We start from the raw sequence: 10,459 nt of genomic DNA, 5'->3' as shown, positions 1-10,459 counted from the left end.
TATATATTTCTATTAATATAATTATATTTATATTAATATATTTATATTGTGTATTACTTTTTTTTATTTTATTCATTATGTTATATTTTTATTATTCATACGCATGCCGTATTCTTACATCATGCGTCTCGATCTGTGATCGTCTGTGTCCGAGTGTAGGTACTGTAGGTACAACATATACTTACATACACACGCGATAGAAAAGCATAAAGAGTTGCCATCTGATGGCGACGCGAGTCATCACTGTCATCAGTGATTCACGAAGTCGCATGGGGTCGCGAACGGCGAATCGCGAGGTGTATTTCGAGTGAGCTCTTAAATTACTAACGGCATCCCGCAATTATGCTGTAATTACACGCGTGTCCGACTGTCCGATAAGATTGTCCGATTTGTATACCTGAAACACACGAGGATCAACGTAGGCGCATCAAACGGTACGAAGAATCTCCACGAGCATTATCGAAATCACCAGTGTGATTCGGCAGCAAAATGGCAGCGAGTGACTCCAACACGGACGACAGCCTGTATCCCATCGCGGTTCTGATCGACGAGTTAAAAAACGAGGATGTCCAGGTAATCGCCTTGACAGTAATTGCGGCGAATAAGCTTTGCATTTCCTTCTACAAGTTCTCTCTTTATCGCTATTGAGTGTCCGATTGCTAAAGAGAATACGGTACTTTATACAAACAGAGGTTGATTTTTAAATTTTGTAGAACGCATGATCTCGAAGATAATATTACACGTGATAATAGGTCTGTTGTTTTTTTCCGAAGAATGTTTTAAACTGGTGTACACTATTGCAATAATTTGAAACGAAACAAGTTATATTTCTTCGAAAAAGAACAGATCTAGTCTAAATCACAAGTGTTAGAACTTTATTGTGGGAAACAGAAATTCAGTCGGTGCTAAAATTTCACATATTTAGCATAAATAGAGCAATAATCTTTATTGCTGCTTTTATCATTATTGATGTGCATTATAAATATTATTGTGTTTTTCTTTTTTTTATTACAGTTACGTTTGAATTCCATCAAGAAGTTATCAACCATTGCATTGGCGCTAGGCGTCGAACGAACACGGAGCGAGCTAATACCATTTTTAACGGAGACAATCTACGACGAGGATGAAGTTCTCCTTGCATTGGCCGAACAGCTCGGCACGTTTACTCCTCTTGTCGGTGGACCAGAATTCGTGCATTGTCTATTGGTACATGACAAATTCATTTTAGATAGTAATTACAAAGGTTTAAAGGCACTATTTATAATCCAATCTTGTATTTAAGAATATTTTAAGTAGTATTAAGATCATTGATTACAAGTCAACTTTCATGTGAAACCACATCAGCGTGTTTACTAGAATTTAGAAAATCTGAAATTTTTCGTTTTTATCCTTGAAAGTCAGGGATTTTTATGGAATTTTTTTTTTGGAATTTTACTTTTAAATTTAAATTATGTTTCTTTCTGAAACTATAATTTCTTTAGAATATTCACTTATTATTACAAATGCATTGAAGTATTCTTTGATTGGTCAATTCATAAAATTCTTTCTTATGATTGATCAATAAAAGTATGGCACGTTTGCATACATTCATGTACATTCGTGTGTTTCGCGAGTTTTTATTTAAAAAATTAAAATGATAGTAGAAAATAATACTTAACAGAATAGAGTAATTGATACCATTTTGTATAGTGAGCTATATTATCCTAGGTTTCGCTACTCCAATTTTATTTATATAAAAAATAATAAATAAAGATAAACTTATAACGACTCTATAATAACAAACAAAAATGAATAACAGAAGGGCTAAGAGCCAAAGAATCTAAATACGAAAAAATTTGGCTTTTAGCTCTTCTGTTATTCATTTTTGTTTAAAAAATAATAGATATAGTCTCATGGAAATCCTGTTTTCTGCTCATTAGTTTATTTGCGTTGCTTGCATTTCAATTTAATTCAAAATTGCATTAAAAAATCTCTAATCTTACCTGGAATTTTGAACAAAAATACCTGAAAAATTCGGGTATTCTTAGAGCATCTTTTTACTTTGAACATGTCATCTTAGAGTATTTAAAACCATCTTAAATATAAGAACGAGCTATGAATATTACTCAAAAATCAGTTTCAATATTTTTGTTCTATTGAAGAAATAAGTATTGTAAATTTCTGATATAGCCACCGCTGGAATCTTTGGCTACCGTGGAAGAAACTGTGGTCCGTGACAAAGCTGTGGAATCCTTAAGAAATATCGCAAGTCAGCACAGTCCTGCAGATTTAGAGGAACACTTTGTTCCCTTGGTACAACGCTTGGCTTCAGGGGATTGGTTCACGTCAAGAACATCGGCATGTGGCTTGTTCAGCGTTTGCTATCCGAGAGTGAGCCCAGCCATTAAAGGTTATTATATAGTATATAATCTTGTACTTTTTGAGATATCTTTTGAAATATTTTAACTTAAAATAATAAGCCTAATGCGAATGTTGAAAGTTGCAAACTTGAATGTTACAGCGGAATTGCGAAATCACTTTCGCAGCTTGTGCCAAGACGATACTCCCATGGCGCGACGATCAGCTGCTTCTAAATTAGGTGAATTTGCAAAAGTTGTGGAAATTGAGTATCTCAAATCTGATTTAATACCCATGTTTGTCATACTTGCTCAGGACGAACAAGTAAGTACATATCAAAACTGTGAAACTTTATAAATCTATCTATTAATCAGATTATTATACATAATAACTCATAATTTTACAGGACTCAGTTCGCCTTTTAGCTGTTGAAGCTTGTGTCAGTATTGCAGCATTGTTACAACAAGAAGATGTTGAACAATTGGTTATGCCTACGCTTCGACAGTGCGCTAGCGATCAATCATGGCGCGTTCGTTATATGGTGGCAGATAAATTTACAGATGTATGTATCATTATTTATTAAGACTTAAGTATACTCTGTTTTGTGAAAATTTCATTGTATTAAAAATGTTATCTAAATTTCTTTCTGTAGCTCCAAAAGGCTGTTGGTCCCGAAATAACGAAAACAGATCTTGTGCCAGCATTTCAAGTATTATTGAAAGATATCGAAGCAGAAGTGCGGGCAGCAGCTGCTGATAAAGTTCGCGATTTTTGCCAGAATATTGATCAAGTTAATCAGGAATTTATAATAATGACAAATATATTGCCCATTGTTAAAGAACTTGTAGCAGATCCTAACCAGCATGTAAAATCAGCTTTGGCAAGCGTAATTATGGGATTAAGTCCCATACTCGGCAAGCACAAGTAAGAACAAATAATTTTAATGCAATATTGTAAAGCATAACAATCAATTGATAATTATTTAATATTTTTGTAGCACAATCGAACATCTATTACCGCTATTCCTATCTCAACTCAGAGATGAATGTCCCGAAGTACGACTCAATATCATTAGTAATCTAGAATGTGTTAATGAAGTTATTGGCATACAACAGCTCTCGCAATCTCTCCTTCCTGCCATCGTGGAATTAGCCGAAGATTCTAAATGGCGTGTGCGACTAGCTATTATCGAGTAACTATATTTGTCTTTATTTACATTGAGTTGAAAAAAATGTATTTGTATTCATGAGTTTAAATTTCAGGTATATGCCATTGTTAGCCGGACAACTTGGTGTAGAATTCTTTGATGAGAAATTAAATTCTCTGTGCATGACTTGGTTGGTGGATCATGTTTACGCAATTCGGGAAGCAGCTACATTAAATCTGAAGAAACTTGTAGAGAAATTTGGACCCGATTGGGCACAGAATACAGTGATACCTAAAGTCTTGGCTATGTCCAGGGATCAGAATTATCTTCATAGAATGACATGCTTATTCTGCATCAATGTAAGCTATATCATTACGCTGTGACTTTAAAAAACGGTAATAATAATAATAGTATTAATTCTAATATATGAAATCTATATATAATTTTTGTAATAGGTTTTAGCTGAAGTATGTGGTCCAGAAATAACGACAAAGGTGATGCTCCCAACTGTATTAACAATGGCTACCGATAATGTTGCAAATGTAAGATTTAATGTTGCTAAGACTCTACAGCGAATTGGACCTTTCCTCGAACCCTCAGCAGTTCAAACGCTAGTAAAACCTATCCTCGATAAACTCAATACCGACAGCGACGTAGATGTGAAATACTTTGCTTCAGAAGCAATTGCTGGAATTGCAGGTAATTGCATGTAACCATATCGCTAATTATATTATAGAAAAAAAATATATTTTTTATATTTTTTATTAAGATGTAATGAATATATAAATCGATATATCTGAATATATATGTATACATGTTTCTAGCTTGCTTATAAAAAGTCAATAGAAATTTACTTTAGAATATCCTACTTTTTTCGATTTTCTAATTATATTTAGCCTTAATATATTATGGTAATGTTTCAGCGTAGGTTGAACAACACACATTGCATTTATCACTTATCTAATAATATTCAACTTAAATTCGAAGAAGAGAAAATGCCACAATATTTCACTTACCAATACATGGCAACAGGTAATATTATGCACAGTCAAAGCAAATTTTGATGAGGAGATATACAAATTCTATAATTAGTAGATTATATTAAAATCGTATTTTAAGTTGTTGTATTTGTATATCTATAATTACAGTAACGAGTACAATATTCGATTTAATTGGTAACATGTATTTCTCATATATATTTAAGTAATTATCTTAAAAAATATAATAATAATAAAAAAATATTTGTGAATCATTCCTACAAATAAAATACCTAACTACATGTCCGCTTTTCCAAGATTTCTTAATAATTTCATGTTTTAATAATTAATTATTATTATTATTATTAGGCGTTAGGAACTCGAAAGCTCATTGCCGCAAATACCAAATCCCGCCACTGTTCCCGTCCCTGAGCCAGATCCCTCCATTTGTGACCCTCGTACCCCATTTCGTTAAGGTACATTTTAATATTTAATAATTAATACATTTTAATAATTAATACATATTTTAATTACTTAGACGTTTAATGCATTATGTGTTATATATTCAAAGAAACAAGACTCAATTTTGTGTTATAATTTATTTTATTATGTAGCCATTAATATATGAACATCTTATATTACATATTATCACAGCTTATTACTATTGTTGTTTAATACGTTTTCGATATATATTTGTAAAACTTAATACTCATAAACATATTGATATTATGAAGACATTTATTACTTAGCATAAGCATTTCTAGGTTTTATTCGCATAATAAACTAAAATCAATTATTTATATTTGTTAAATTAAAGAAAACCTTCTGATTTCCATGAAATTAAAATACTTTTGTTATAACAGCATATATATTAACATAAATTTTACTCATTTATTTATTACATTAAGATAAGCGTACTATTGTTGTATAGTTTCCTGTTTTAATATATGGAGATGTAGCTGTAATATGATATTATATTTATTATACTTTTTGAGCTTTTAAAAATTTCATTTTACGATACAATTTACTGTCAGATACAATTAAGATCAATTCTTGTTCACTAAAATCTAATATGTGTGGAATTGTCAATCGTTATTGAATTACTAATGCAATACTTTCTACAATTGAATAATTGTTAAAATTGAAGCATTAAAGAAACACTATCATATACATGATAACTTCCGAATTATATTAGATATAACGCATTATTGCATAATACATAATGTGTATTATTGTTTGTATACAAAACATCATAAAGGAAATAATCCTTATATGACACTCAAACCTTTTTATATACACATATATAAATTATTATATATATATATCTACGACTATTTTTCAAAGATGTTTCTAGAAATAATATAAATTTTAGCACTTTATAAAAAGATATTCATAATCTCTATGTACTTTTAACAATTAAATTATTAAATGTAATTGTTCACGATGATTTATACAATGTTATTAATATTGCATTTTAACTAGTTTTCTTAATCATAATATCTTAATACATGATTAATACAATAGAGAAGTACTCCAATATTATATTATTTCATTTTTAATACAATCTGCAACGAATTTCTTTTTTCATGAATTATTATCGAAAAAGATCGAGATGATACAGATAAAGATTTACTTAACCTAATACATTTTTTGATATCGAAAATAATGAAAATCTAGCAATTATTATATATATATATATAAAGCAATTTATGAAGAATACAACATACCACACAATCTTTTTCTTATAAGTATTCAGTTATTGAAGAATCTACTACATATCTTAATAGTCTATACATATGTAACTATATGTTATATTTTTATATAACATTCCTTTTAAATATTTTAATATACTTGCTAGCAAATTATTAAATTAACGTAATTATAAATACTAATCGGTAAATTGCACCAAGTTGAAATTATATCTATGTTCAAAAAAATTGTATTATCTTTTAAAATAGCTTATACTATTGATATATTTTTGTAATTGCTTTTCTCACAGCAATTTTGAATACTTGATATTCAAATTTTTACATATGAATAGAAATATAATGTATTATTAATGCAATATTTTCAATAGAACAAAGTAACTGAAGTTTCAACATACCTCGTCCGTTTTGTTATGTAAATATATAAATTATATGTGTGTTACATACGATATAAATCATGAAAACATAAATACATGAGTGTCATACAATGAAATAATCAGGAGAAGTAAAATATGGAAGTTTGGCAACTGTTCTAAACCTATCGTGAAAATGTAAATACAGTATATCTTTTCTCAGTTTTTTCCTTCACGCTCTATAAAGTAACTTTGTTATTTTATAAGCATATAAAAATTCTGACAAGAAAGGCTCAGAAGCTATCCTTATCGATTTCAATGAAATCTTAGGCTGGAAGTTTTGAAGAAAACAAAACATGAATTTTTTTAAGACCCTAAATTCAAGTATAAATTCTAGTGAATTAAATTTAATATTGAAATATTTCGGAAATAGGTAACCATCTACTCTCAAGATAGGGGTATAATTATATTCAGAGAAACACACTCTATGAATTCGTCAAGTTTCAATGAAATCAATAAGAACTATTTCTGAGCCTTTCCTTGAGAGTAGAAACATACTGTATCTCCATCATCGTTGTTTTGTACATTATTATTTGTTATATACGCTTGAAAAGCGTACATATCCGCATTATTCTATTTTTTCTATCTTAAATCTTTTATTTCAAGTAAAAAGATACTTGTATTCGTTAGAACTCGTTTACACACGATACAGTTTTTGACTATACCGATAATTTCACCGAATCGGTGCAAATCAGTCAAGAGTTTGATGCCACATTCAGACATACGGTAATCTTGCCGTCTATATTCTCCCATACAATTAATTTTCCTTCCACTATTCTATCAACTTTCTCGCAAATGGATGTGAATATGTTTCTTATTTATACTCTCGCTATCGTCATAAAACAATTAATAGAAAATATACATACAATTGTGAGTTAGAGATTTCGTCTGGGATTGTATCGAACACTTATATGTCAACTGAGAAGAGATAAATTAAAACTTCAATATATTTCCGAATGTCAATATCTATGTCTCTATGCAGATTTCGTTATATTTTTATCTTTATAAATGTTCAACATTTCATCCCATCTCACAGATCTTTCTATTAAACTCATTGAAAATTCTGTCTTTATCTTTCATTGCGTAGTATATAAGAAGAAAATTATTTATGTCATTTTTTTATCGTTACTTTGTTATAATAACGATATAGAATGATGAATTTGTGAATTTTTCATGACAGTAACGGTAACACCAGAGTTGGAAAAGTCAATTGTTACTTGTAACGGATTGGAAAAGTTACTTATTACTGAAAAAAGAGTAACTAAGTTATTTGTAACGAATTACTTTTACTCGTTACTTAAATAAAGTAACGCATCAGTGCTTTACAACAATTACTTTTTTCAGTAAATAATAATGACAAGCTACTTTTCGAAGTAATTTTCCCTTCTTCTTTTTCTGACGCTCGCAACCATGTCGACTAGAATCTGGCCATAAATCAGTCAGTTTTAAAATATTTTAAGTCCACGGTCCAACTCACAACACTTAAAAATTATTTCATTTTTGTCAAATATTAAACAAAGACAAATAATGCTCATGAGCGTTATGAGCATAATTTCTTGTTTTATCGGCCCCACAACCTAACAGGCTGATACCGGGTCAGTGGTCTTCGAAATTGAATAATTCGTGTAATATAAATGCAATGCACCGGCCACCTTGAATCGGGCAGACATGACAAAAGGGATAATGTAATCAAAAGCAAAGCGCCCTTTCAGACACTGAGCACCCACGACTACGATGGTTCGGACCACGGACGCGCATCTACACGAATGAAGGAATTATGAATTGAGAAATGCAAATGCACATTCAAAACCGGCCACGCTTTTCAAAAATATAATCGAAGTGATGCAACACCCGAAACAGTGGCACCTACCTCTAGGAACAAGCTTTTAGAAATCAATACGGTCAGATAATGTTTCAAAAGAATACACAAAAGCTAGTTTGAATACTGATCGTTTAAACCGGCCACACTTTCCAAAAATGTTGAGATGATGCAACACGGACCGAGGTACACAGTATGACTACTGTTATGAGCACAATTGGACCGCGGCCTAAAAAGAGTATTCTAAGTGGCAGATAAGTAGGCGTGAACAAAACGCGGAACAATCACAAGTAAGCACATTTTTATGCAGAAAGGTTGATGGATTTAAATTATTTAAAATAAGAAAGCAAAAGTCTGCATAATTTAAGAGGAGGATTAGACAGAAGTGGGAAAATATAAAGTAACTTTCCCAACTTTATCGCAACCTTAGTATTTAGTTAGTTATCATTAGTTATAAAAAAATTGCAATGTTATTATCAAATCGTTATTATAAAAAAATAACGACGTTATAGTTATTACACTCCCATTCTCTGTAGACAAGTACAAAATTGTACATCGCGGATTAGCTAAAATGTTTCGTTAAACAGCTGACTGGGTGCTGTATTCTACAGCAGAAAAGTCGAATCGGTAGAAAAACCGTATTGTCTGAACGTGTCCACTACAATATACGTATCATTGACGACCAATTTGGTTGTTTTACCAAATCGCATATATAAAATGTATTGCCACTGTACAGCACGGCAAAAAAAATTCATACAGCAAACGATCATATCGTGCGAACGAGTTTTATGGCTGAAGCCACACCGTACGTTACGTATACGCTATGTTTGCTACATTTTCAAAAAATAGCTTTCTTTGGCTGTGTTCCAAGATTTACTGCCAAAACTGAAAATTTTAATGCAGGTAATGTAAACTATAAATTTTTGGTAGTGACGGTTTGGTACTAAGCCCTTTGGAACACAGTCCTAAGGATTCAGACAGACAAGTGACTTTGTGGAGCGATGAACAAGCATACAAGTAGATATATTCACACACAAGCATGAAGCATGTAGGTCGCCGCTTATATTTATCGCATCACAGAGTTGCTTGTCTGTCCGAGCCCTAATAGTTAATGTGACTGGTCATATCGAGTTGCGTACGATATGTACAGACGTTTATTAAAAGATTGCAACACTTTTTTTTCGAAACACTCATTCTTGCTTGTAGAGCGGCTGAACATAAATGGTTAAATTCGTAAATAAGAACCAATCGCTCGATGAACAGGCTACACTTCGAAAATCATCGAAAAAGTGTTGCAATCTTTTAGTAAACGACTGCACATACATACGCTACGTTTGCGCCGATGAGTGTTTGATTCTCAAATTTTTTTTTAAAGCATTACCACGTACGGGCATGCACAGTAAGATCAGAAATAAATCTTATTGCAAAGTCCGTCGTATATAAAATCTCGATAATCAAACTCTCGGTCGGTCGATGTCGAGAATCTTGTTAAGTCTTACATTAAAAATCAATAGTCAATATAAAATTCCTTCAACAGTCTTAGGAGAGTTATAGAATCTTAGTATAGAATATAAAATTGCTAATTCTAAATTACATCAAAAGTTATAAGAAATCTATAATTAATATCAAATAATAATAGGATCAAAGGTTGTTCTCTCCTCCTCTAAAAGCTAATTAACAGGTTCCATATCGTTATCTAATGCATTGTTTTTCTTACTTAGGATCTTCGTTCTGTCTTCACTTTTCATTTTTCATCACATTTTTATCATCTCCAATAATCCAATATTCATTTCAACGATCAACGATTAATTATAGATTTCTTGTAACTTTTGATGTAACTCTTAGAAAATTGATAATTTTATATTGTTTTAATGCGGCTGATGAAGATTGAAGAGTAAAGTTGAAACTTATACCGATTATTACATAGGTAATTTTCAAATTTATTAGAATATACTTATATATCTTTTCTAAGCTCGACTTTTGCCTTTGTTTATTGAATTTCAATTTTTCTGACTAAACATTTATCATCAATAACAATGTTGATCCAAAACATAATTTTC

The 10,459-nt window shown here is 31.0% G+C and overlaps 1 protein-coding gene across 2 annotated transcripts; it reads left to right on the top strand.

Moving 5' to 3' along the window:
* The first annotated feature begins 235 nt into the window (after positions 1-235).
* Positions 236-4,723, top strand: LOC108754831 (serine/threonine-protein phosphatase 2A 65 kDa regulatory subunit A alpha isoform). 2 transcript variants are annotated; one of them, XM_018497454.1, is made up of 10 exons: positions 236-573; positions 1,015-1,206; positions 2,170-2,389; positions 2,501-2,661; positions 2,744-2,899; positions 2,990-3,261; positions 3,335-3,529; positions 3,600-3,843; positions 3,940-4,183; positions 4,413-4,723. In XM_018497454.1, exons 1-10 carry the CDS (start codon positions 490-492, stop codon positions 4,415-4,417), a joined length of 1,773 nt encoding a protein of 590 aa, XP_018352956.1. In that variant the 5' UTR covers positions 236-489; the 3' UTR covers positions 4,418-4,723. The 2 variants fall into 2 exon arrangements, with proteins under 2 accessions (XP_018352956.1, XP_018352957.1); XM_018497455.1 differs by having other exon boundaries at positions 4,408-4,723.
* Positions 4,724-10,459: the final 5,736 nt, after the last annotated feature.

This window comes from Trachymyrmex septentrionalis, unplaced genomic scaffold (genome assembly GCF_001594115.1).
Source record: "Trachymyrmex septentrionalis isolate Tsep2-gDNA-1 unplaced genomic scaffold, Tsep1.0 scaffold81, whole genome shotgun sequence".
Lineage (NCBI taxonomy): Eukaryota > Metazoa > Arthropoda > Insecta > Hymenoptera > Formicidae > Trachymyrmex > Trachymyrmex septentrionalis.
Note: the sequence above shows the minus strand (reverse complement) of the source record. Positions and strands in the feature narration are given on the sequence as shown.

Coding starts and splice junctions, on each gene's coding strand:
- LOC108754831 (XM_018497454.1), top strand. CDS start 490: ATGGCAGCGAGTGACTCCAACACGGACGACAGCCTGTATCCCATCGCG. Junction 2,390..2,500: donor AGTGAGCCCAGCCATTAAAG/GTTATTATATAG, acceptor TGAATGTTACAG/CGGAATTGCGAAATCACTTT. Junction 3,262..3,334: donor CCCATACTCGGCAAGCACAA/GTAAGAACAAAT, acceptor ATATTTTTGTAG/CACAATCGAACATCTATTAC.